Source organism: Myotis yumanensis, unplaced genomic scaffold, assembly GCF_028538775.1.
Source record: "Myotis yumanensis isolate MYYU_CA2020_CCGP unplaced genomic scaffold, mMyoYum1.0.hap1 SCAF_11, whole genome shotgun sequence".
NCBI lineage: Eukaryota > Metazoa > Chordata > Mammalia > Chiroptera > Vespertilionidae > Myotis > Myotis yumanensis.
This window is the reverse complement of record NW_027223762.1, coordinates 2,101,509-2,127,481: the sequence shown is the minus strand read 5'-3', so window position 1 is coordinate 2,127,481 and position 25,973 is coordinate 2,101,509. Positions and strand designations below refer to the sequence as shown.

General features: G+C 54.9%; 1 protein-coding gene and 1 long non-coding RNA gene across 3 annotated transcripts; one reads left to right on the top strand and one right to left on the bottom strand.

Moving 5' to 3' along the window:
* Positions 1–3,935: 3,935 nt before the first annotated feature.
* Positions 3,936–10,835, bottom strand: RRM2 (ribonucleotide reductase regulatory subunit M2). The gene is made up of 10 exons (XM_070428672.1): positions 10,679–10,835; positions 10,519–10,593; positions 10,047–10,190; positions 9,412–9,528; positions 8,858–8,991; positions 7,303–7,397; positions 7,073–7,206; positions 6,141–6,245; positions 5,915–6,028; positions 3,936–5,646 (listed from the first exon to the last, which is right to left on the bottom strand). Exons 1-10 carry the CDS (start codon positions 10,802–10,804, stop codon positions 5,494–5,496), a joined length of 1,197 nt encoding a protein of 398 aa, XP_070284773.1. The 5' UTR covers positions 10,805–10,835; the 3' UTR covers positions 3,936–5,493.
* A 1,809-nt stretch (positions 10,836–12,644) lies between these two features.
* On the top strand, positions 12,645–17,470 carry LOC139019350 (uncharacterized). Of its 2 annotated transcripts, none has more exons than XR_011473092.1 (4): positions 12,645–12,776; positions 14,467–14,591; positions 16,495–16,601; positions 16,983–17,470. It is a non-coding gene; the product is annotated as an uncharacterized lncRNA (long non-coding RNA). The 2 variants fall into 2 exon arrangements; XR_011473091.1 differs by having other exon boundaries at positions 12,645–12,795.
* Positions 17,471–25,973: the final 8,503 nt, after the last annotated feature.

Sequence of the window (25,973 nt, the reverse complement as noted above, 5' to 3'; positions counted from 1 at the left end):
AAGGCTCTCTGAAGTGTAGGCCCATCCCCTCTGCCGCCTCTAACGTTCTCAATGCTCTTCTAGAAACAAGCCAGTGCCATTTCCACGGACACCTTCCACTTCACTGCACTTTGCAAAAACGTGCCGAGTCCAACCAATAGAGACAGAGCCACTGAACCGACCGGTGCCGCCAGGGGCTGCGGGGTGGAGGGCAGACATGAGGGAGGCTAATGGGAGGGAGAAGGTCCCACAAGTCTGGAATATTCTAAAGGCATTGCACGTGCATCTTACATGCGTGAGTTGGATGGTATGTGAATTATCCTATATAATAAAAGCCTAATATACAAATTGTCCCCTTGGGCGGTCGTTGGACCAAGAGACCGGGAGTTCAACCGCTCGCTATGACGTGTGCTGACCACCAGGGGGCAGCACAGAACATGGCGGGTGTCAGCAAAGCAGCACTGAGCCCCGACGAGAGTGGGACTAGGGCGGGATGGTGGAGCAGGTGAGCGGGCAGCACCAGGCCAAGGCAGGTGTGAGCAGAAGTCAGCAGCAGTGGGGGGCCGGGTGCGGGGGGGGCAGGAAGGGGCATCGCCCAGCTCCCAGGCGCTGAGGGAGAAAGGGCAAATAGCAATATTAAAATATTTCTTCTAATTATTTTCTGAGTCCCTGTTGAGTCCCTTCTCAGCTTGGTCCTGGCAGCAGGTCCCTGGGCCCCTGCAGTGGAGGGTCGGGGCAGCTGGTACTGCGCATGGCTCCCTGGCGACAGCTGAAGCCCCTGTGCCCCACCCCAAGGTCAGCTGCTCCCCACCCGCCTGTTCCTAAGCCTGGGGTTCTAATTGATGAACAAATTGCGTGCCGGGTTCTCAGCCCGCCCAGTGGGGCGAGCATGTCACAGGCACCAGGACCAGGCGAAGGACAGTCCCCGGGCAGGGCTCAGGCCAGCAGCAGGCTCCTCGGACCCGAGGTTTGGGCGCCCGCTCGGGTTAAGGGGACCCTGCGGTAAAGGGACAAGAGCGTGACCGCGGGGCCCGCACACCTGGGTTCTGGTCGCGGGCGGCTGTCTGCGCAGCGGGTTGACCTCAGCCCCAGGGTGACTGGGCCAGGTGAGCGCGGGGCTGCAGGCTCGTTCGCCTCACTTGGTTGCAGGCGGTAGGAACCGGTAGGAACGTCCACCAGGCTCTATTAGGAATGCGTTGGGACTCGGGCGTGGTTAGATCCAGAAAACCAAGCCACAGGACCCGTTCCTTGTAGATCTAGATCGCTCTCCGTTTGCCCCGTGTGGCTCCACTCTCCAGAAAGGTCTCCTCCTGGCAGCGCATGCCCCAGACCCGGCTCCCCGAGCTCCCAGGCCAGGGGCGAACACAGGCCTCCCCCACCCTCCCACCCAACGCCAGTCCTCAGCCGGCTCTGGCGGGCAGGGCTAGGTCCTTGCTGCGTGGAATCTGGGGCCCAGGGCTGTGCCCGGGGGACGGTGATGGTGGGAACAGAGTCGGACAGTGCCCTCCGAACCCTGAAGCCGGCTCCTTCCCCATCTCTGCAGAGGCCTTTAGGGTCACAGGAGCCCCTTAAACCAGTGGTCGGCAGACTGTGGCTCGCGAGCCACATGCGGCTCTCTGGCCCCTTGAGTGCGGCTCTTTCACTAAATACCGACTTCTGCGCTTAGGCCACGAAGTTTCAATCACACTGTACGTGCGCGCCCGCACGTGGTATTTTGTGGGAGAGACACATTCAAGGGGCCAAAGAGCCGCATGTGGCTCGCGAGCCGCAGTTTGCCGACCACGGCCTTAAACCCCCAGAACCTATCACTTCCCAGTACTGTTCTCCAGGTTTTGATTTTTACCCCCTTCAGTCCCATTATATTACCTTTCATCCTGTTACCCTGAAGTTCCTGTGTTCCTAGTCATCCTAATAGAATATGCAAATTAACCCTCACAAGTTGGCTGCCTACAACCAGGCCAGCAGGGGGGTTAGTGAGGGACACCAAACAACTGAACAAGCAGGCTGCGTGGGGGTGACCAGGCCAGTAAGGGGGGCAGTTGGGGGCGACAGGGCCAGTGGGGGGGTTGTGCGCAGTTAGGGGAGACCAGGCCAGCTGGGGAAGTGCAGCTGGGGGTGACCAGGCCGGCAGGGGGTGGGGGAAGGGGGGACAGTTAGGGACGACCAGGCAGGCAGGCAGGCAAGCAATTAGGAGCCAGCAGTCCAGGATTGTGAGAGGGATGTCCAACTGCTGGCTTAGGCCCGATCCCAAACCTGTACTTTGGACATCCCCCGAGGGGTCCCAGATTAGAGGGTGCAGGCTGGGCTGAGGGGACCGCCCCCCGCCCCCCCGCCCGCACAAATTTCGTGCACTGGGCTTCTGGTGTTTTATAGTGTATGACTGTGAACTTTCACCCATGGGATCACATGTGGCCAGTGGGACTATGTCCCGGGGGTTCCTAGCCCAGAAAGATGAGCACCCTTGTCCTCTCCCTGGCCAGTGGGATTGTTTCTTAGCCCCCATTTCACTGGGGGGGAGGGGGGGGGCTGTGTCCAGACTTTATGCAGGTTTAGGGTCCGACTCCTCCCCTCTCCAAATCCAGGGGGTATTGGGTCATCCTTGGATTTTCCTAAGGGACTGCTGCTCACTCAGGCCTCCATGGTCACCACCTGTTCCCATCCCTTCTGGGAAGCCATTACCCAGCTAACTAATCGCTGGTGGGCGTTCGAACAGGGCGGAGCATGTATCCGCCATCCTGCAGGAGCTGCTCATGGCCCAGCCATCTCATCACAAGCCTCCTTGTGTGGAGAACGGCCCCCCCTACCCCTCCACCCCCGCAAATGAGGAGGCAACGTGGATCAGGGTCTAAACACCCAGGATACACCAGCAGGGAGCGCTCTGCAGCGTGGACGGAGCCCTATCAGAGTCCTTCTCAGGCCCCGCCATGCAACCCGACTGCCATAGCCACAGCCACTCACTGACCAGGGCTGGGCGTCTTGCTGCGCATTAAGCCATTAGCGGGATCTCCGGGCTGGCACAGGCAGGGCTACCGATCCTCACTGCAGAAGCAGCTCCCGGCCTGGGTGGCAACACCGAGTTCCGGCCAGAGCCAGGCTCTCCAGGCGGCCAGCACCAGCCGGGCTTGGCCACCCAACCAGAAGCCATGTTCACGTCCAATGAAAGGTGCCTCTTAAGTGTACGTGTATGTGTGTGTGGGGGGGGACCTCAAGGCATTGGGACACAGATCAGATGCAGTAACAGCACCTCCAGTTCAGAGCAGAACTGCCTTCTCCAGAAGTGGGACCTGAGCCTAGTTGTCTAAAAAGCCATGGGCTGAAGAACAGGCCATGCCAGCCAGATGGCTAGTGTCTGAAACAAACTGGGATGAGCTTATTACAACTGCCAGCTCCCAGGTTTCGCCCCAGGATTGAGCCAGCAGGCCCAGGGGAGGCCGAGCTGCACCTCTCCAATACCTGAGACATTCGGACTGGCCTGCCCACCAGCGATGCGGGCCCTCTGAGGTGTGGTCTGGAGAGCAAGGGAGTTGGCACAGGTGCAAAGCTGGCACAGGAGGATGGCAAGAGGGGACGGACCGTGGGCCCCCCCGGGAGGCTGTCCTGATGGCTGTGGGTCCCAGAGGATGACTGCCCTGAACATCCCGGCGGTGTCACCGGCCTGGCATCACACATCAAGGACATTCACCGCGTGCCTTTGGGGTGCAAAGCTCTCTGCCAGGTTCCTCCCGGACGCCTGACGGGAACAGGCCGGTCCCCAGCCCCGCCTCAACAACCCCATGGGCCCAGAACAGCCTGATTTCACCCGTCCCACACACGTGTAGTTATATGTGCGCAGTTATGTATTTTTAAGAGGCTTCCAAATGCTTCCGACTAAAACCGGTTTCCCTTTAAACCAATGGGAAGTGGAACCCTCGGAGGAAGTGAATCCTCACACAACAGCAGAACCCTGCCTCGGCCCCTCCTGTGCAGACAGCTCATGGCCAAGTTTATTTATTTGTGTTACACACGAGGAGCACGGAATCGGACGAACTTTAGTAAACAATAACTTAGAAGCGATGAAAGGGTCGCATGTGACATAAATTTGTCAGGTGGACAATTAACACAATAAATGGTGAAAACCGACGATGGTACAGGCCAGTGGTCAACCGACACCCCACATGTTAACACAGGGGCCAAAGGACTGGTGCATGTCTACTGGTTGGTCCTTGCTTCTCAAACAATTTTTGGAAAAAACCATTTTTGGAAAGCTGACTTCAGCCCTGGTTTTCCCACTTCGTCGGCGCACGATCTTAGCAGGTCACCGTCCAAGGGCAATTTGAAAACCAATTTACAGTCCTAACCTAGACCCTAGCTGTAAGTCTCCGAGGATCGTCCACATTCACTGGCGTCGGGAAAACGCAGCTTGAGGTTCGAGAAGTGAAAGGATAGAGCGCCACCCCCCCAGCCAGGTGCCCGCAGTCAGCACCGACCACACCGCAGGGCCCAGTGACCGGGTTAGAAGGCCCCTCCCCTCTACCTCTACCCCAGACACTGGGCCTGGGCTACAGAACGCAAAACACAGCCCAGCTCCTACGTGGTGACAGCTGGCTCATGCTCAGGTAGGCACAGGATTGACGTTAAAGTTGATTAAAAAAAAAAAAAAAAAAAAGCACCTCAATTCATTAAACAAAAATAGAAACACGCTCAGATGAGTTTAACTTCTCTGGGTCACCTGAGAACTGAGTGGCCCCTGCTAGTGGCCAACAGAATGCTTTGTGCCTGGTGTGCCAGTTCAAGTCAGGCCATGTAGGGCCTTGAAGCGGGCAGTACAAACTTTGCTTATTGGTGGGTAAAGTGCCAATTTTATGTACAAATAAGTAAACTTTACAATCTGCTCGGAAGCAGCGAGGCTGACAGCTTCCCAGGGCCATGTGGTTGGAACTGAACGCTTAGCCTGCAGGCCAGACTGCCATGTCCCCACAGAGCTGATAAAAAAGTTGATTAAAAAAAAGAAAAAGCAGCCGAAACCGGTTTGGCTCAGTGGATAGAGCGTCAGCCTGTGGACTGAAAGGTCCCAGGTTCGATTCCGGTCAAGGGCATGTACCAGAGTTGTGGGCACATCCCCCGTAGGAGGCAGCTGATCGATGTTTCTCTCTCATCGAAGTTTCTAACTATCTCTCTCCCTTCCTCTCTGTAAAAAAATCAATAAAATATATAAAAAAAAAAAAAGAAAAAGAAAAAGCACCTCAGTTCATTAAAGAAAACAAGGAATGTTGTTCGGAGCCACTGAGAGGTCCTGGACGCCTGCCTGCTGGTCAGACACGGGCAGGAGCTTCCAGAGGCTCCGCGGAGCTGTCTACAGTCTCCCTCTAGCTGAGGCCGCCAACACATCGGCTCAGGCCGGGTAGCTAGTTTTAAAGATGTCATTAACGAATGTTAATGTTCAGCTAGTTGATAAGAACTAAAGGCACTAATTTTTTTGAAAAGGTAAAATAAATATATACATATCAACAAGCTGAGAGCGGTCCTTCAGCTCGTTCAGAAGTCGGCGTCCAGGGTGAAAGAGTTCTCCGTTGGACTCGACATCACGCCCATCCTCTGGTACTCGCCCACCCGCTTCTCGAAGAAGTTCGTCTTCCCCTCCAGTGAGATGTTCTCCATGAAGTCAAATGGGTTTTCTACTCGGAAAACCTGCAAGGGGCCCAGCAGCACGTAAACACGGAGCGCGCACAGGAAGCAGGGGTCCGAAACACACCCTCGCCCGGCGGGAGGGGCTCAGGGGTTGAGTGTCGAACCAGGAACCAGGAGGTCAGGGTTCAATTCCCGGTCAGGCACCTGCCCAGGCTGCGGGCTCGATCCCCAGGAGGCAGCCAACCAATGATTCTCTCTCATCATTGATGTTTCTCTCTCCCCCTCTCGGAAATCAATAAAAAATATATATTTAAAAAACACACTCTACCTTGCTGAAACCCAGCTCCAGCAGGAGCCTGTCGGCCACGAACTCAATGTAGCGCTTCATCAGAGTGCAGTTCATCCCGATGAGCTTCACGGGCAAGGCCTCGGTGAGGAACTCCTAGGGCCAAAGCACAGCTGCTCAGTGAACCAACCGGAGGCCCGGAGACGCCTCGCACCAGCAGGGACCCTGCCCCCCCCGCCCCCCCCCCCCACCCGTGCACGCCGCCCACCTGCTCGATCCTAACGGCGTTGGTGATGATCTCTTTCACTCTCTGCTCCGCAGGTTTGTGTAGCAGGTGCTTGAACATCAGGCAGGCGAAGTCACAGTGCAAACCCTAGGAGAAAAGGCCGGAGGTCACTATGGAACCAGAAGACGCCCATCATTAACATGCAACCCCAAACGGCTAGCCTCTTCCGCATGCTCTTTCCACATCCTGCTCAGCCGCCTGAAGCACTGAGCTGCTGAAAGGAAAGAGTTCAAGGGCCGCTGCCCCCCTCCCCAAACAGGCTCAGCCCCAGCCAAGGCTCCCAGTGCTGCCCCCGCGGCACCCACAGCAGGCCTGGTCCTCGGCTGTGATGTGAACTTCCCCTCAGCACCCTTTCTATCACCCCGCACACAAGCGCGTGCGCTCACGTGGAGGCTACTCCCAGCAGGAAAGGCAGAACTGACCAGGCTGCTTTGGAGATTTGCAATCTGATGTGCAGGGCACGCAATGCAATTTCAAGTGAGTCACCTCTGCCCGTCTCAGTGCATCGAGTCCCAAGGTGCTGACTGGCCTGAACTAGAACCGCTGGCACCTCCCCTCCCCTCTGCAGCTAATCCCGGCCCTCAGACACGCTGGACCAGAATGGGTTCTGGTTCCACCAAGATGCTCCCCAGCTCTGAATGACAGTAGCACAGAGACTACCAGGAAATACAACATTCCTCTAGAAATCCTGTCATCCATGGAGAAGTGCCTGTAAGTGTGCTGACATACTGAGAATACGAGGTAAATGGTTTCAGGGTGTTAGTTAACGTGTTTCATCCTGACAGGTATGTCTGTGGCTGAATTTCACACGTGACGTGTGGCTGCAAGGCAACCCGGTATCTTGGGTCCCTTCGGTGCACACGCCTGAGAGCTGGTGTTGGGGTGCAGGTTGGCCTGTGGCTTACTAGACTCACCTCATCTCTGCTAATAAGTTCGTTGGAGAAGGTGAGGCCAGGCATCAGGCCTCGCTTCTTGAGCCAGAAGATCGACGCGAAAGAGCCGGAGAAGAAGATTCCCTCCACTGCGGCAAACGCCACCACGCGTTCTCCTGTGTGAGCGTGAACACCAACATGTTCCCCGTGAGCGCGAGTTCACGTTCGCAGGAAGGGCCGCAGGCGAGGGCTGAGGGCCGAGGTCCCCCTACCGTAGGTGGCGTCCTTGTCCCCGATCCAGCGCAAGGCCCAGTCTGCCTTCTTCTTGACGCAAGGCATCGTCTCGATGGCGTTGAACAGGAACTCCCTGGAGGCACACAGAGGTCAGCGGTCCCAGCCGAGACCTGGCCACATGCTTCCAGGCCCGAGCACCCGGACCCGAGGCCAAACTGGGGCTCAAACGGACGTTTTTACGGACTGGCTTTTCCCTTCACTGTGCTTCTTAAATCCCGTATTAATGTGACTTGGTTTATGCTCATATAAATGTAGGTATTGATTTCTTTGTATGGACCCACAAGATCTACTCACACTAAAACTCTTAGTCCATTGACCAAGGGCATTTACTGGCTCAGTTCCTACTTGGAACGTGAACCCTCCTGTCCCGGGGTCCAGGCTGCACTCACCACCCACCGCCGATCAGTCGTGTAGGCCCATCGGTCACTTAGCCGCCAGAGGCCACATTCTCGGGACTTTGATTACAGCGTATTGTTACTACAACAGGTCTACTCATTAGCTACTGTTGTCACTCTCTCCCTGTGCCTAATTTATAGGTTGTATTTTATCATAGGCATGCAATATAGAGGAAAAACAGTATATATAGGGTTCAGTACTGTCCAGTTTCTTGGAACGTGTCCCTGTGGATGGGAGTTAGGGGGCTGAGGGTGGGCTACTGTATCATGTAATTCCTCACTTGTACTTCTAGGTCTTATTTTCTGCATCTGACTGGAGGCCCAGTGCACGAATTCGTGCACAGGTGGGATCCCTCAGCCTGGGCGGCGATTGGGGTCGATCAGGGCCGTCTTGTCCAGTCCCCATGGGGGCTGGCCGGCTGGGGAGGGACCAGGGGAGGGCTCTCAGGCGTGTCTGGCCCTCTGGCCCAGTCCCCATCAGCTGGACCCCAGCAGCAACCTAACCTGCCAGAGTGTCTGCCCCCTGGTGGTCAGTGCACGTCATAGCAACTGGTGGAGCACTTAGCATTATTACGTTTTTATGGTATAGGATTACTAGCTCTTGTTAATCCTCACCCGAGGATATTTTTTTCCATTGATTTTTAGAGTGGATGGGAGGGGGAGAGACAGAGAGACACACTGATGTGGGAGAGACACAATCGATTGGCTGCCTCCCCCCAGGGGATCAAACCCGCAACCAAGGTATGTGCCCTTGGCCAGAATCGAACCCTTGATGCTTCAGTCCGACACCGGGTAGTGGGGCAGATTACTCATTCTTAAGACAAGCTGCTTTCTACGCTGTTTCCCCCGCCCTCTCCACCCTGCCCCGCCTCACAGTGTAGGTAAGATTTAGGTTTTACTTCATCATTCGATTAGATGCCTATGGCACCCTCCCACCCTAAACGTGGAGCAGCCTCCTAGCTTTGCTCTTAAGTGATTGGCTAATCAAGTGAATGCAGGCTTTCTCCTCCAAGCAGAGGCCCTCCAGGAACCTCTGTGCCTTAGGTGAGTCATTTTTCTGCCCCCACAGGAACGAATGCAGAAGTTGACATAAACGGCGTGTGAACCCTCACCATGCTGGCTGCCACCGGAAGCTCACCTTTCCTTGGGGTCCTTGATGTAGGTGTCAATGAGGAGGCTGTACATCTCCGAGTGGATGTTCTCCATGGCGATCTGGAAGCCGTAGAAACAGCGGGCCTCCGTGATCTGAACTTCTTGGCTAAACCGCTCCACCTAGTGGCGGACACAGGAAATGCAGCGTGAAGAACTACCGGCCAGTTTGGTCGGACAATGGACACGGACAATGGACCCGGGGCTGCACCAGCTGTCTTTCCCATGCCATGTTAAGGTCTGTTTCTCTCTGTAGTTCTTCGTTGTCCTGTGACAAAGCTGGGCACGTCATGCCACCTGTCTGGCCAGTAGACAGAGGACCCCTGTTTGTCCGTAAACACCTGGCGAGAACCTGTTACCACCTGACACTGTCTGAGCTTCTCCCGCCAGAAGTAGCTGTGAAGTGTGTGATGGGCCGAGTAAAGCTAGCTGACAGACAGCTAGCCATTCGGAATGGGGACACTTAGGAGACGAGGGACAGGGAACGTATTCTCCCTCGTCTCGGAGGGGGTGCAAGCAGACTTTGGGGGTCGGGCCACTCACCAGGTTCTCATTGACGATGCCATCGCTCGCCGCAAAGAAGGCCAGGACGTGCGAAATGAAGTACCTCTCCTCCGACTTCAGGGCTTCCCAGTGCTGCAGGTCCTTGGAGAGGTCCACCTGGCGCCGAGGTCACAGGGGGTCAAGCACGCAGGGCCTCCCGCACCCCAACAATTCTCCACCTTCCTGCCCCCATCGGGCCACAGACCCCCAGGGGTGGGGGTCCCTTGCCACTTAGAACATGGACCCGCCTGGGCCTGGGTGGGCAGCCATCCCCAGGGCAGTGAGGGCGAACCTATGATACGGGTGTCAGAGGTGACTCAAGAACTCATTTTTTGGGTTGGTTTTGCTTTGTTAAATGGCATTTAAATATATAAAATAAATATCAAAAATATAAATCTGTTTTACTATGGTTGCAAATATCAAAAAATTTCTGTATGTGACACGGCACCAGAGTTAAGTTAGGGTTTTTCAAAATGCTGACGCGCCGAGCTCAGAAGGTTCGCCGTCACTGCCCAAGGGGAAGAGCCGAGTACGTCCCCCACAGGCTGCCGCCGCCACTGCCGGGTCTTTGTCTAGAGCTGGGGGCGATGCCTAAGCTTTCCCCGAGGCGCCCCAGGGCTCCTGCGCCCCATTACCTCCTCGGCGGTCCAAAAGGAGGCCTCGGCCTTCTTGTACATCTGCCAGATGTCGTGGTACTCGATGGGGAAGACCACGAAGCGGCGGGGGTTTTCTCGCAGCAGCGGCTCCTCCTGGGCGCCCGGGGCGGGGACCTGCGTTTTCTGTCGGGGGCGATGGGAAGGATGAGGATGGCCCAGGATGCAGCGAGCCACATGAAATTGCCGTCTTCCCCGCCCGGGGCCGGCCCAAACCCGGCAAATTCATGTGGCTCGCTCGCTGTTTCGGGGTCAGGAGTCCCCACAGGTCCCCTCCCTGAGCCCCGCAGGAACCGGAGCGAGGGCGGTTGCTCACTTAGGCGGGAAAGGAAGAGCGGGAACAAGCATTGTGGGCGGGCTTAACGCCAAGAGCCAAGGCGCCGCCTACAGCTCACCCGCGCACCCAGGCACCGCCGACCCCTCCCGCCCCGGCCCCGGCCCCGGCCCCGCTCACCGGCTCCGCCGGCTCCTGGAAGATCCTCCGCGCGGTCTTGCTGGCCAGCACGCGGGTGCCATTGAGGCTCGGGGGCTGCGGGGAGACGCGTGGTGAGGGGCAGCCCCGGCCCCCCGCCCGGCCCGGCCCCCGCCCGGCCCGGCCCTCGCGTCTGGCTCACCGTGTTCTCCTTGTCCGCCAGGCTGAGCCCCTTCAGGGGCGAGAGCTTCAGCTGCTGCGGGTCCCCGAGCGGGGCGAGCGGGGCGAGCGGGGCGAGCGGGGCGAGCGGGCGGCGGACGGAGAGCATGGTGCAGGCGGCGGCGGCGGCGGCGGCGAGCAGGAGCACAGGTGAGGCAGCGCGCGGGCTCGGAGCTCAGACCCCCGCCCGCCCGTCTGGCTTTTAAAACCCGCGGGAATGAGCCCCTTGAGCGGAGACCCCCTCCCTATTGGCTGTGCGGGAGGTGGGCCCGCCCACCCACCCACACCCAATTAGGTCTGCAAATCAGCTGTCTGCAAGGACTGCAAGGCGCCAGCTTGCGGACCGTTTGGGGCGGGATGGGGTGAGGATAGGGTGGAGATGGAGGAGGGTGCAAGGTCCCAGAGCCGACGCAAGAGGTGTGGGGTGCTGACTACTGGTTCCCGCCTTGCAGATGAGTTCAAGATCCGGTAAAGTGGGACTTGTAGCCATATTTGACCCGTGGGATTACTTTTTTTAAATTTTATTTTTTATTTTTGAAATGCTTGCCTGGCAGCTGAGGGGCGCTCTGCGGTAGCATGTTTGAGAATTGAATAAAAATCCATATAAAACAAATATCATAGGAACACGTAAGTGGGACCCCGTTGCCTAGGCCTTCCACCTTGTTTCATCTGTGCCACCCCCGGGATTACTTTTGTAAGAGTGTGTTTTAGTTGATTTTAGAGAAAAAGGGAAAGAGAAATGAGAGAGAAGCAACCAAGTGAGAGAAACATAAATCGGTTGCCTCCCCTATGCGCCCCTTGGGCGGTCGAACTTGGGTATGTACCCTGGCAGGTATTCGAACCCGAAACCTGGGTACTGTCCTGGCTGGGAATCGAACCCACAACCTTCTGGTGTAGGGACTAGCCTCCGGGCTTATGCGTGAGGAATAAATGAGATGATGCATGTGAAATGCTCAGTTCTTTGTAAACCTCCAAGCTAACTCAAGGACAGAGCGGGCCTTTGGGGCGGCCTCCCACTGACACTGTGGCTGCTGTCAGGCCACTGACCCCTGGGTCAACACGGCTTGAGAAATGGCAAACGGCGCAAAAAGCCCTGGAAATTGTCTGCAACATGGCAAACGGAGCAAAAAGTCCTGGAAACTGTCTGCAACGTGGCAAACAGCGCAAAAAGTCCTGCAAGTTCCGAGAATGGCTGCGGAGCCAGGAGCTCAGTTACTGCTTCCTGGGCGGAGGAGCTGAGAGGCAGGAACTTGGTGCGTTTTGGCGCCGCTGCAGTTGCATCTTTTGATTTGTCAGCGGCGTTAGCCTGCAAGTCGCTAACGGCCGGACGCGCAGGGCGGGCTGCGGTTCCCCTCCGAGCACTAGAGCCATCGAGTCCCCTGGGCGCCAGCAGAAGCCGTGGCTCCGTCTTTAGTTCCGTTTCCCCCCCCACCCGCACCCCCCGGCCACCGAAATACACATGTGCGCGCAGAAAACCGGGAAGAGAGCTGCCACGAGGCAGGGAGAGGTCGGCCCCCCTCCCCTTCCGCCGCGCGCGCGGCTCGCCGCGTCCCCCCACCTACGTCCTCGGCCGCGGGGAAGCGGGCGCACCCAGCAGCGCGGCGCCCTGGGGAGACGCCGGGCCAGGCTTCGCGTCCGCAGAGCCCCATCTCTGACCCCGGGGGACAGGGAGGGAAGGGTCCGGCCCGGCCAGACCCAGGGAGAGAACGCCCGCCATGCGCTGGGAATGCCCCTTTCTCGGTTCCGTGCGCGCCGCTGTGACAGCTCTCCCGGTACGCGGATCGCGCTCCGCTCCCTACGATTGGTCCGCCGAGGTCGGTCCCGCCCCCGCTCCCGATAGGCTTCATTCATAAGACTCTCGGGCTGGACCCCCGGGTTTCCGGTGCCCGCGACGCTCTGGCCGCGCCCCCTCAGTCCCGCTCTTTCTCATCCGGTGCTGATGGCCAGGAAACAGGCCCGGGCAAGTCCAGAGCCATCCATCACTCCGCCCGCCGCGCTCGGCACCGCCACCGGGACGCTCGCCACCTCACCCGCGCCTGGGCCAGGTGATTCGCCCGCAAGCGGACCACCGCGCCGGCCAGGTATCGGCTCTGCCCTTAGGTGAGGACACTGCGGCCTGGGAGTCACGGAGAGCCCAGGGTCACCCAGCCCCTTAAACGGCGCAGCTAGAACTTTCCTTCCCAGCTTTTTATTAGGAAGGTTCTCGGCAAAAAAACAAAACAAACAAAAAAAAGAATGTTCTCAGAAAACAGAAAAATGAAAGATTTACAGTATCCACCCAGCGCCTGGGGTGCAGCAGTCTCCATTCTGCGGAATCTGCTTTGGCCCCTTCCTGGGTCGTTTGAAAGTGAACTGCAGAGAAGACCCCTCGCCCCTGGATCAGTGGTTCTCAACCTTCCTAAGGCCGCGACCCTTCAATACAGTTCCTCATGTTGTGGTGACCCCCGATTTCATTGTTACAAATTGAACATCATGAAAGCATAGTGATGAATCACAAAAACAGTATGTAATTATATATGTGTTTTCCGATGGCCTTAAAGGGCGACCCCTGTGAAAGGGTCGTTCATCCCCCAAAGGGGTCGCGACCCACAGGTTGAGAACCGCTGCCCTAGCTGCTTCTGGTAGCTCCTCAAAATAAGGGCCTTCTCCCAACAGCCGCAACACCCAGTCCAGGCCTGAGATGACGCACTGATTCCCTGATCCCACCCAGCACCCAGTCCTCACTCAACTTTTCCCAGGCCGTCCCGATGTGTCTTTTACATTAGTTCATCCTTTTCTTTAATCCTCACACGAGGGTATGTTTTTGCTTTTTAGAGAGAGAGAGAGACGGATCGGTTGCCTTCCGTATGCTCCCTGACTGGGGATCCATCCCTCAACCTGAGTATGTGCCCTGACCAGGAATGGGACCCACAACCTTTTGGTGGATGGGACGCAGTTCCAACCCACTGAGCCACCCAGCCAGGGCAAAGTCTATTCGTTTTTCATGCAGGGCCCAATGAAGTGCATGCATTACATTTGGTTATTGTATTTTTTTTTTCTAGTCTCTTTTCATTGGAACAGCTCCTCCACTCCCCCCAACCTCCCCACCCCCCGCCCGGTGATACTCAGATCAATTTTCTTGTAAAATGTCCCACAGCCCCCACATTGTAAATTTGCCAGATTGTAACTTCATATGACAATGTAACTTGTTTTTCTAACCCCTGTGTTTACTGTAAACTGGAAGTTAGCTCTAAAGGCGTTTTTAGACGTAGCTTACTTCTTTTGTTGTGGTAAAGTATACATACATTTTCAGCTGTGCAGTTCAGTGGCATTAAGTACATTCACAGCCTTCACCACCGTCCATCTCTTGAACCTTTTTACCATCCCAAACTGAAACTGTCCTCACTGAACTAGTTCTCCAGGACTCCCTCCCATCAACCTCTCATACGGCCACTCACTCGCTCCCCTTCGTGCCCGGCAACCTGACAGTTCTGAGTGCCGTGTAAGCGGAACCTTACAACGTTTGTGCCTCGTTTACTTCACGTGGCATCACGTTTTCAGGGCTCATCCGCATGTAGCACGTACCATCAGAATTTCATTTCTTTTTAAGGCTGAACAGTATTCCATAGCGTGGCTTTGCCACATTTAGTTTATGAGAGGAAATGAGGTTCTTTTGTTTCCCATCCAGTAGGAAGCAAGGTGAGCCCTCCTCAAAACTGGGAGCCCTCCCCGTGTGGCCCTCAGCACCTTCTTCCTCTTCCTCACCTTGACACTTCCCTCTCCGACCTTCAGGATGCCTGGGACCCCCTGTGGAGGAAGATGTGTTCCGGGGCAGCAGGAAGATGAATGCTTCTTCCCGAGCATGACTTGTCAGCTGCGGAATTTCAAGAGCGAAGCAGTGGGCTCTGGGTGGTTAGGTCAGCCTCCCCCTGCCAACCCCAAAAACCTGCCACGGGACCTTCCCCCTCATACAACTCCTCCTGCGGAAACACCCCCATACACACACCTCAGCTTCCCCGGACCCTATCCCTGTGCCTCCCGGAGAGGGTGGACCGGAACACAGGTTCAGAGTGTGAGCCACTGAGAGGCCTGGACCAGGCAGCCCGCGCTGCAGGGCTAGAATCAGCTGGAATCAGGGGGTTTCTTTTGGCTCAAGTGGCCCCTTTTGGCTAAAGTGAAAAGCCGTGTGTGTGCCCCTTTGCACACATTGAAATGGACGTTTAAACCTTTTCATCTCAATGAAGCAATTGCAGGGTGATGTAATTTCCACCAAGTTGCAAATATCAGCTTTTTTTTCCTTTCTCTAATCCTTGGCCAAGGATATTTTCCCATTGATCTTCTGAGAGAGTAGAAGAGAGAGAGAAAGACAGAGAGAAACATCGGTGTGAGAGAAACACATCGATTGGTTGCCAATCATACAAGGCCTGACCAGGGCCCCGGCCAGGGAGGAACCTGCAACCAAGGTACATGCCCTTGACAGGAATCGAACCTGGGACCCTTTGGTCTGCAGGCCGATGCTCTATCCACTGAGCCAAACTGCAGGCTGATGCTCTATCCACTGAGCCAAACTGGCCAGGGCTGTTGCTTTCCTTTTTTTTAAAAAAAATATATTTTATTGATTTTTTTACAGAGAGGAAGGGAAAGGGATAGAGAGTTAGAAGCGTCGATCAGCTGCCTCCTGCCCACCCTCTACTGGGGATGTGCCCGCAACCAAGGTGCATGCCCTTGATCGGAATCGAACCTGGGACCCTTCAGTCCGCAGGCCGATGCTCTATCCACTGAACCAAACCGGTTAGGGCTGTTGCTTTCCTTTTGAAGTAGTTTTACTTTGGCTGCTGATCACATGCTCCCCTGAGGGAGTATCAGCTCAGCCCCTCAGGGAAGGGCCTACCCAGTCAGCACCTCCAGGCCTCTCCAGGGGATTGCTGGGGGGGGGGGGGGGGGGAGCAACCCCACAGGGAGAGCCCCTCCCTGGAAGGGAGTCCACCCCCTGGCTGGGCCTCCGGGGTGGGCTAGGAAGTGAGTAGCCTGGGCTGTTCACTTCTTACAATAGGTATTTTTTTTCTTTTTTCTCTTTGTTTAAAATGTTTGGCCTATTACCTTTAAATATCCTTATTGTGGCGGTGGTAAACACACAATACAATATACAGTTGATGTATTATAGAACGGTATACCTGAAAGCTATATAATTAACCAATGTCACCCCAATAAATTAGATAAATAAATATCCTGATTGTAATGGTACTGATGGAGAAAATGAGACATTTGCGGGGGCGGGGGGGGGGGGGGGGGCTAGCAATCTGAATCTAGTCACTGCCCCTTTAATTCCTTTAATTATCTGGTCCTGCAAGGCCTGGTGACCCAAAATACTCCCATTTTAGAGAAGCCGTAGATAGACCATCCCCAGACGGAGTTATCAGTGCTGGCGCCAGGCCAGGCCTTGAGATGTGGTCCCACTACCCCTGTCCCAACACACGGGGCTTTTTGCAAAGCCCTCGAAAGGTCCGGAAGTATAATCCATATTTGGGAGACAAAGAGACCTAGAGAATACAAAAAGGGAAAGCCTCCTCCGTGTTGGGGCTCAGGATTTGGCGAGAAACAGACTCCCCTGAGTCACTGGACCGGCGCGTGTGAAATGTCTGAAAATAAGTGGGTTTTTCCTGTGCCTCCGGTGCTCCTGCGTGTTTTTCGGTTGCCTGGTAAATTCTGTAACAGCACAATGAGTAGAAACTAGTATTTCCATGCTGTTTTGGGTTTTTTAAGTGGTTTATTTATTTGTTGTTAATCCTCAGCTGAGGATATTTTTCCGTTGATTTTTAGAGAGAGGGAAAAACAGAGAAACATCGGTGTGAGAGAAACACATCAATTGTTTGCCTTCTGCATGAGCCCTGACCAGGGTCCGGGCCAGGGAGGAGCCTGCAACCAAGGTACGTGCCCTTGACTGGAATCAAACGCAGGACCCTTTGGTCCGCAGGCCAATGCTCTATCCACTGAGCCACACTGGCTAGGGTTCCATGCGGTCTTAATCTGAATTTATTTGATTATGAGTAGGATCCAATATGGACATTTAAATTCTCGGGACTTCCTGATATTTGTCCAGTTATTGGTTGGGTATTATTTTCATATTGACATAGAGGTGCTCTGTATCTTTTGGTGGTATTTCCTGCTCTATGATATATGTTGCAGTTACTTTGCCTGGTTTTTCATTTATGTCTTCTTTCCTCTTTAAATTATAACCTATTTTTGAAATAGTTTAAGACACGGAAGTTGCAAAATTAGTAACAAGTTCCTATGTACCCTTCACCCAGGTCCCCCCGTGTCTTACAGGTCACCGTAACCTCACAGATTGTCAAAATCAGGAAATTTCCCTGTGGCAACCCCATTAGGTAAATGATGAACCCTATTGGGATGTCACCGGTTTCAACATGCACATGTGGTTGTGTACCTGGTTCCTGGGCATTTCAGCGGGAGTGCAGATTTGAGGAATCATCAGCAGATGCAGAACTGTTCCCTCAACACAAACAAATCCCCATGTTGGTCCATAGTGGTCACCCCTCCCCGCCAATTCCTGGCCACGCCTTTCTGGTCTCCACCATAATGTTGTCCCTCCGTCACTTAGAGAATCGCATATAAATGGAATCACTGTGTGACACCTGGTGACTGGCTCTTGCAATGCACCCAGGTCACCCAGTGGCTCTGTAATTTGTGCCTTTTTATTTGAGTGTTTACCATGTGCTGCTTCGGACAGCTGGTTTCCCCCAGGTTTTGGCCATTAAAAACTAAAGCTGTTGTGAATATCCATGTGCAGCTTTTTGTGTGAATATGCGTTTTCATTTCTTTTTAAAAAAAATAATAATAACCTTTGTTTAAATTTACATTTCCAGCCCATTAACTTTTTTTCTTCTTCAAGATCCACCTCACTTTATGGAGTTAGCTCTGCCCCTCACCTCTCTTACTTTGTGCCACAACTGTTCCTCTATTATAGCACTTACTAGAGGCCGGGTGCACGAAATTCATGCACTCAGGGGGGGGCAGTCCTTCAGCCCAGCCTGTGCCCTCTCACAGACCGGGAGCCCACCTCGGGGGATGTCCGACTGATGGCTTTGGCCCCGTGGGAGCAGGCCAAGTCGGTAGGTTGGACATCCTTAGCGCTGCCGTGGAGGCGGGAGAGGCTCCTGCCACCGCCGCTGCACTCGCCAGCTATGAGCCCGGCTTCTGGCTGAGCAGCACTCCCCTTTGGGAGCGCACTGACTACCAGGGGGCAGCTCCTGCATTGAGTGTCTGCCCCCTGCTGGTCAGTGCCCGTCATAGTGACCGGTGGTTCTGCCATTCAGTTGATTTGCATATTAGCCTTTTATCATATAGTTTGGCAGCGAGCCACGGGGCGTAACTGTGCCTCACTCACCTTTGGACTTCAGTGCCCACACCAGTCACTGGCACAGCGTCGCAGCTTAATAATTGTTTTGATTTTATGTCGTTTTGGATGACTAAGGAGCAACAGTTGGAGTAGAGTGGTGGCAGCTGCGACGGGCTTAAAAGTAACCCCAGTCCGTTAACTTTCCTAGGAGATTTTAGTTGCTGACAGTGGAGAGTTTGGAACAAAATCCATCCTGTTACCTGCCGCATGTCCCGTAATCCTGCTGGTGAAAAGGGCTGAAAACCTTGCACAAGAGCCCAGAGGTGGGGCCGGGAAAGGGAGGGGCCGTGGCTTCGGGGCAATCCTCTCCCCACATCGCGGGAGACCATGTGCGGAAGACCTGGCCCGGCGCCCGGTGTGTGGTAATCCTGAGTAAGCGGCAGCTGTGATGACAATCGTGGCCTCGGGGCTTTCCTGAGGGTTTCCCAAGCGGCGCCTGCCCCCCCTCCCGCAGCCCCGCGGTGCTGCCTGATGATGAGATAGGAGATGAGAGGGGCGGCGCCCTGTTCCTTCTCTGCGGGCCTGGGCGGCCCGGGGCCCGGGAGGCTTATCTGGGCCCCGCCCAGGGCGGGCGCGCGCTCGCAGAGGATAGTGCGGTTATCAGAAGCTGCAGGGCCGCCTGAGGGTGGGAAGAAGGGGCTCCAGGAAGCAGAGGGGCCGGAGCCAGGCCCACAGCCCAGGGGATTGAAGCGGGTTAACGCCCCACCTGTGCCCCTTGCGCCTTCAGGAAGCCCCGTTCCAGGCCCTCGCTGGCCGGGAGGGCAGGGGAGCCGGCTTCCCGCTGCATTGGGAGCAGGAGACTGTGGGAGCCCCGAGGGGACAGTTAGGACTCTTGGTTGCAAGTGACAGACACCTAAGCAGAAGGGGTGTCCCTTGGTCTGTGTGCCAGAAAAGCCCAGAGCCGCTCTCCCGCACCCAGCAGTGCCATCAGTTTGGGGGCACCTCCACCCCCCATCTCGGCGGTGCTCATGTGCTCACCCCCAAGCCAGCCTCCCCCCCTAAGATATTTTTTCTTTTTTTAAAATATATTTTATTGATTTTTTTACAGAGAGGAAGGGAGAGGGATAGAGAGTTAGAAACATCTATGAGAGAGAAACATCGATCAGCTGCCTCCTGCACACTCCCCACTGGGGATGTGCCCGCAACCAAGGTACATGCCCTTGACCGGAATCGAACCCAGGACCCTTGAGTCCGCAGGCCGATGCTCTATCCACTGAGCCAAACTGGTTAGGGCCCCCTAAGATCTTGTTACATGTGGCGGCCCACCTCCCCCAGTTCTGCTTTGATGCAGAAAACAATGGAAGGAGCTTGCAAGGCAGTCCAGGAAACATGGAACCACGGCTCAGCGTTAGCTTGAGTAGAAAAAATCCAATTGATATTTGTCCTTAATCTAAACGTTTTGCTTACTGGATGGATGTGAGCTGTGCAGGTTTCTGAGGGTCACAAACACACCGGTGCCAAGGCCCTGAGGTGCATGGTGTTGTCGTGGTTGAGGATGGGCCAGCCTGGGGGGGCGGGGGGCTGGAGAGGAATGCAAGAGGGCGGTGGGGGAGTCAGAGGTGGCCGGATTCTAGACAGGTAATCGGAGGGCAGAACTGAGGGAACTGCTGATGGTTTGAAGGTGGGATGTAAGAGAGGAGGAGTCAGGATGACCCCAGGGTTTTAGGGCCAAGTAACTGGAATAATAAAGAATTTAGTCCAAAAAAAAAAAAAAAAAAGAATTCAGTCCAGCCCTAACCGGTTTGGCTCAGTGGATAGAGTGTTGGCCTGCAGACTGAAAGGTCCCAGGTTGGATTCCAGTCAAGGGCATGTACCTTGGTTGGGGGCACATCCCCAGTAGGAGATGTGCAGGAGGCAGCTGATCGATGTTTCTAACTCTCTATCCCTCTCCCTTCCTCTCTGTAAAAAATCAATAAAATATATTAAAAAAAAAAAACCTTTTTATGTTAAAATAGTTTAGACTTTCCAGGGGTGGGCAAACTTTTTGACTCGAGGGCCACAGTGGGTTCTTAAACTGGACCGGAGGGCCGGAACAAAAGCATGGATGGAGTGTTTGTGTGAACTAATATAAATTCAAAGTAAACATCATTACATAAAAGGGTACAGTCTTTTTTTTTTTTTTTTTTTTTAAGTTTTATTCATTTCAAACGGGCCGGGGCCGTAGTTTGCCCACGGCTGCTTTAGACTCACAGAAGAGGTGCCAAGATAGTTTCCATAGAGCAGCTGCGCCCCCTACTGTTAACACATGGCATAGCCACAGTACAATGACAAAAGCAAGACATTAACTTGGTGCAACACTATTCCCTAACCTGCAGCCTTTCCTAGGATCTCCCGCGTCTTCCGGGGACCCTCCTGTGTTCTGCAGTCAAGTCTCCTCGCTCTCCTCTGATCGGAGACAGATTCCGGGTCTTTCCTTGGGCCCCAGGGCTGGGCGAAGTGTGGGCAGGCGCGGAGCTCTGGCCTCGCCCTCAGAAAGGACCAAGAGGAGAGGAGTCTCCCTCCCCGCCCCCGCCCCCGGGCCACCGCCCTGGTCCCCAGCTCGCCACAGCTCCCAGCCTCGGGAACTGCCAGGGCCGGACACCACAGCCACTTCTGATGGACAGAGCCCGGTCTGGGAGGCAGTGCCTGGTTAACCCAACAGAACACAGGTGGCCAACGGAAGGGCTGGGCCCTCCTGAACCCCATCAGGATTAAAGCACTGCCCCCTCACCCCCTCCCAGGGCCAAAGACGCTGCAGCCAGCAGGGAGCCCCTCTGCCCCATCTGGCCCCCGCCTGGCCCGGCCCGCAGCAGCCAGAGGGGCTGGAGTGACCAGCTGCATGTGGCGTTTTGGAGCTGAGACCACAGTGGTGCTGCTGGCCCTGCTCAAGTCAGGAAGAGCTGATGGCTCAGTTACCATGGAAACCACAGTTTGCTGCAAGGGCAGCTGGTGTCCAGATCTATTTGGACTCAGAGACAGATGCCCGAGAGAGATGTAGAGCTGCCCCATGTCACGATGGTGCAGGCGCCACACACATTCAAACACATCTCTCCCGCCTCTGGCCGCTGGAGGCAGGCGTGCAAGCTGGAAGATGGACTGGGATCTTTCCAGGGGGTGGGAGTCCCTGGTCTGGGAGAGAGACCCCTCAGAGGAAGGGACACGTGCTTTCTTGGTGCCACCACAGCCCTCTGTGCGGCTGTCTGCTGGGCTGCTAGCGGGGTGGCTCCTTGATGCCCGAGGGCAAGGCCAGGGGCCAGGATCCGTGGACTCTGCAGTGAGATGGAGCCCAAAACTTGGCACGTGCCCTGACCAGGAATCGAACCAGTGGCCCCTTGGTGCAGGGGTCGATGCTCATCCACTGAGTAGATTAAAACAACTTTTAATATATTCCTAGTGTTGATCCTTGTAAAACTGGACATCGAAAGCTGTTCCCCTTTTATTTATATCTGAATAAGAGAAAGAACAAAGGAAGGGAAATGCTTTTAACATTTTATCTCCGAGAAAAAAGAGAAACTAGAAGTAGAAAAATAAAGATGACTTTCAGATCTAGTTCCTGGGTCACACAAAAGAAGGAATTTAAAAAGTGGGAAGCTGCTTGGTTTCCAACAATCTTTTCACTTTGGGTTTTGTACCTCAGCAATCTCTCCTGGGGCCCCTGGTGGGAATGCCGGGCTAGGTATGAGGGCAGAAATCAGTTACTAAAACTCGCAGCTGGTTAATATTAACTCCCTTTCCTTCCCGAGTAAACCATGCCATCCGGGACTAATGGGCGAGACTCAGGGCTTCCCGCTGAACCTGGGGTTGGCAAACACTACCAGGTGGTAGTTTTAGGCTTTGCAGGACAAGAGCCTCCATAGTCCCATTAGATTGTCATGGAGCACACACAGGGTCTCCAGGGCCCGGCAGTCCTAAATGTCATTTCTTGCTAAATGTTAAAATGTAGCCCGGCTGGTGTGGCTCAGTGGTTGAGCGTTGACCTATAAACCAGGAGGTCACGGTTCGATTCTGGGTCAGGGCACATGCCCAGGTTGCGGGCTCCATCCCCAGTGTGAAGGAGGCAGCCGATCAATGACTCTCTCTCATCATGGATATTTCTATCTCTCTATCCCTCTCCCTTCCTCTCTGAAATCAATAAACATATATTTAAAAATAAAAAAGTGTTAAAATGTAGCACAGTATTTTGTAGATGCAGCCAGACACAGGAGGGCTGACGGGACTCAATGTGATGAAAAGAGCCAACTGCTAAGGCATCAAATAGTGTGTATGGGCGATGGCTCAGCTTCCTTCCGGGAGCAGAGCTGTGGGTGTGAATCCCCTGGACGTGCTGCATGTAGGTAAAACTACCTTGGAGCAGCTGCATCTTGTTTTTGAACAGAACACCCCACGCGGCAAAGCCCTCGTGTTCCATACCAAAACCCACCAGAGACAAAACTTCACTATGAAAACAGGCAGAGCCTGGCCAGTGTTCTCAGTGGTTAGAGCATCAGCCCCAGGACCGAAGGGTCTCGGGTTCAATTGTGGGTCACGGGCACTTGCCTGGGTTGCAGGTTCAATCCCCGGTGCCCAGGGCCCGTACCCAATGCAACCAATCCATGTCTCCCCTCCCTCCCCTCCACTCTCTCTGAAAATCAATGGGAAAATATCCTCAGGTGAGGATTGGCAAAAAAAAACAAAACCAAAACCAGGTAGAAGCTGGATTTGGCTTGCTGACCCTAAGTTGCTGGCCCCTGATCTAAACACTCCATTTTCAGCTCTAACTGTCCATTCTCTTTTAAAAATATTTTTAATTGATTTTTAGATAGAGAGGAAGAGAGAGAGAGAGAGATAGAAACATCAGGGAGAGAGTCACACGGATTGGTTGCCTCCTGCACATACCCTACTGGGGATCGAGCCCTCAATCTGGACATGTGCCCGAGACTTCTTGGCCCATGGACAATGCTCAATCCACTGAGCCGCACCAGCCAGGCTCCTGTCCATTCCCTTAAACACACCAGGCACACGGAAAAGGACGCTGTGGACCAGTCCTAAGGTTACCATGGCATTGTGAGCATCCGTAACGTTAACACCGAGAATCAAATTGAGTGAAATAAACCACACCTCTTGGGCCGGGAAGCCAGAGTGTGCGTCCGGCTGGCAGTTTCAGATCCAGAAGGATGACCCGCTCCTGGCGGGGCAGGGCTCACCTCCTGCTCTCCGACCACCCCCCCCCCCGCCTCGCCCCTCCCCCCCCCCCCCCCCCCCCCCCCGTACCCACGTACCCAGTCTTCCCGGAAGGGCGCCAGCTGGCTGAGCTGGTTACTCAGCTGGGAGCGCACAGAACCGTCCGGGAGGCCCAGGACCGTCCCAGCTGGAAGGGTTAACTTTAAAAGAAACGCAGGAAAATAGATGTGCTGCTTCTATTACTCATAGATTTTATTATTATTATTATTATTATTATTATTTTGTTGTTGTTGTTAATCCTCACCCAAGGATATTTTTCCACTGGCTTTTAGTGCTTTTATTTTTTTATTTTTATTGATTTTTTACAGAGAGGAAGGGAGAGAGAGAGTTAGAAACATCGATGAGAGAGAAACATTGATCAGCTGCCTCCTGCACAACCCCTACTGGGGATGTGCCCACAACCAAGGTACATGCCCTTGACCGGAATCGAACCTGGGACTCTTCAGTCCGCAGGCCGACACTCTATCCACTGAGCCAAACCGGTCCCGGCTCCACTGGTTTTTTAGACAGTGGAGGAGAAAGGGAAAGTCAGAGAGAAACATCCATGTGAGAGAAACACATCGATTGGTTGCCTTCTGCACGAGCCCTGACCAGGGCGGGGGAGGAGCATGCCCTTGACCGAAATCGAACCCAGGACTCTTTGGACTGCCAACCGATGCTCTAAGCACTGAGCCACACCGGCTAGGGCTAGTCCTCCTAGATTTTATGTGGCCCACTGTATTAGGCAGGGCTGTCCAGAGACAGAATCAGGAGGATGCTGTGGGCCCAATCAGTCCTGATGCTACATGCCAACTCTGAGGGCTTAACCCGCTCTCTGCGAGAGGGTACGGGGTCCTGTAACTCCTCCACTGTCCTCAGTGAATAGTGTGGACTCCTGTGAGGAAACCAAATGCAAAGCTGGGCCACGCTGCCCACAGACAACAGCAGTTCCCTGAGACTCGGCCGTCCACACCCAGCCCTGGGCTCTCGGGTTACCGCTACGCGTTAACACAGAAACACGGCTCGCCTCTGTCTCCAACGCTCACTCCTCGCATCTGAGCACAGGCGCTAGCTTTCTGCATCCCATAATAACCAGCCCACACCATCCCCTCCGATGTATGACCAAGTGGCGTGTCGGGGATGGTGGACGTTACAGAGGCTCTGAGCAGGGAGGGGTGGCGAGGGCCCCTGAAGAAGGGCACTTGAGGGGGGCGTTGCTAGGGATGGGGCTGGCCACCCGCTATAATGGGGGTGGTTGGTCCTGGGCTGTGGTGAGGAGCAGACCCCCTTCATCTCCGGATGCCAGGCTAGTCCTGTTGCCAAGGAAAATATCACTTGGGACACATTTCCTGCTCTGAGCACCAACAACCACAGTTCTCCCCTAAAGTGTGATTTGTTCGTTGCAAGGAAGTTCTCGCTTTCCAGGAGTCAGGCAGACAGCTTCCAGGCGGGGCCTCGTCCTCCACCCCCTCACCAGCCACCACACGGCCACTGGCAAGGTGTCGCTGCCAGGATGCTTGCTTAAGGGGGACTTGGTGGTTGAACGTTGACCTCTGAACCAGGAGGTCACAGTCTGATTCCCGGTCAGGGCACATGCCTGGGCTGGGGGCTCGATCCCCAAGTGTGGGGCGTGCAGGAGGCAGCTGATCCATGATTCTCTCTCATCGTTGATGTTTCTCTCTCTCTCCCTCTCCCTTCCTCTCTGAGATCAATAAAAATATATTTTAAAAAGAAGAGGGATTAGACCCCATTTTCAATGTCCCGATATTCCCGGGACTTGGCCCTCCTCTGGGACCAAGAGGTCCTTGTTGATTTCTGGAGATGATCTCAGGGGCCTTGGCCCCGCGGGGGAGCTGGGGCTGTTTGCTTAGGGAGCGGAGCGCCTAATAAACTCACGCTGGGGTTCTGAGTGTCTGCGGGAAGCCAGGTCCCCAAATGTGGCCGATGGTAAATGTGCTCTCAGGGTGGAAGGAACACAGGCTTGGCCGCCCTCCCGCTGGAGCGACCGGGACACGTGTGGGGAGACGGGCGTGGGACCGAGAGGGGTCAGGGAAATCCACACCCTGGGAGGCGAGCTGCCTGGGAGGCCAGCGCCAGGGGCGGTGGGTGCAGTTGCCGGTGAGTCACGTGACCAGCCTCCCTCTGCCAGCCCTGAGGCATGTTTTCCTTTAAATGATTAAACTTAGTTGAACTTCGTTCAGGAAAAAATTTTCCATCTGAACACTTTTTTCCAGGCTTAGAGAGCTTCAAGATGAGGTTTGTTTTTCTTAAAGAGAAACCTTGTATCGACAGCTTCCGACATCTGTGGACTTGGCGCACCCAGCACCCCAAACGGTATCAAATCAGCATCTGGCCCAACTCCTCCATCGGGCTGGTTAAGATGCACATGGAAAAAGGAAAAAGAAAGGAAGGCCGGAGAGCTGTACATTCTTCCTCGGCCTCTTGGTAATAAATGGCTCTGGGCTTGAATCCCGCGTTTGTCCCATGTCCTTGGGCGTGAGGTTCACTCCTGAAATGCGAGGGTCTGGCTGGTGAAGGCTAGTGGAGACTTCATATGGACAATTACGCTGCCATCAGCCTGAGTCCGGGTCAATGTCACGTCAGGACAAGTGGGTGAAACCCAGGGTGTGAGCCGTCCAGCTTCGGGAAGGAAAGGGGGTGCGGCCGTGGGAAGAGGGGGCCGCAGCCCAGTCCGGGAAAGGCA

Excerpts from the sequence above, each read along its gene's own strand:
- RRM2 (XM_070428672.1), bottom strand. The coding sequence starts at position 10,804 with ATGCTCTCCGTCCGCCGCCCGCTCGCCCCGCTCGCCCCGCTCGCCCCG. Across the intron at positions 10,191-10,518 it reads TCCAGGAGCCGGCGGAGCCG|AAAACGCAGGTCCCCGCCCC; the intron begins GTGAGCGGGGCC and ends CGCCCCCGACAG. Across the intron at positions 7,207-7,302 it reads GGACAAGGACGCCACCTACG|GAGAACGCGTGGTGGCGTTT; the intron begins GTAGGGGGACCT and ends ACGCTCACACAG.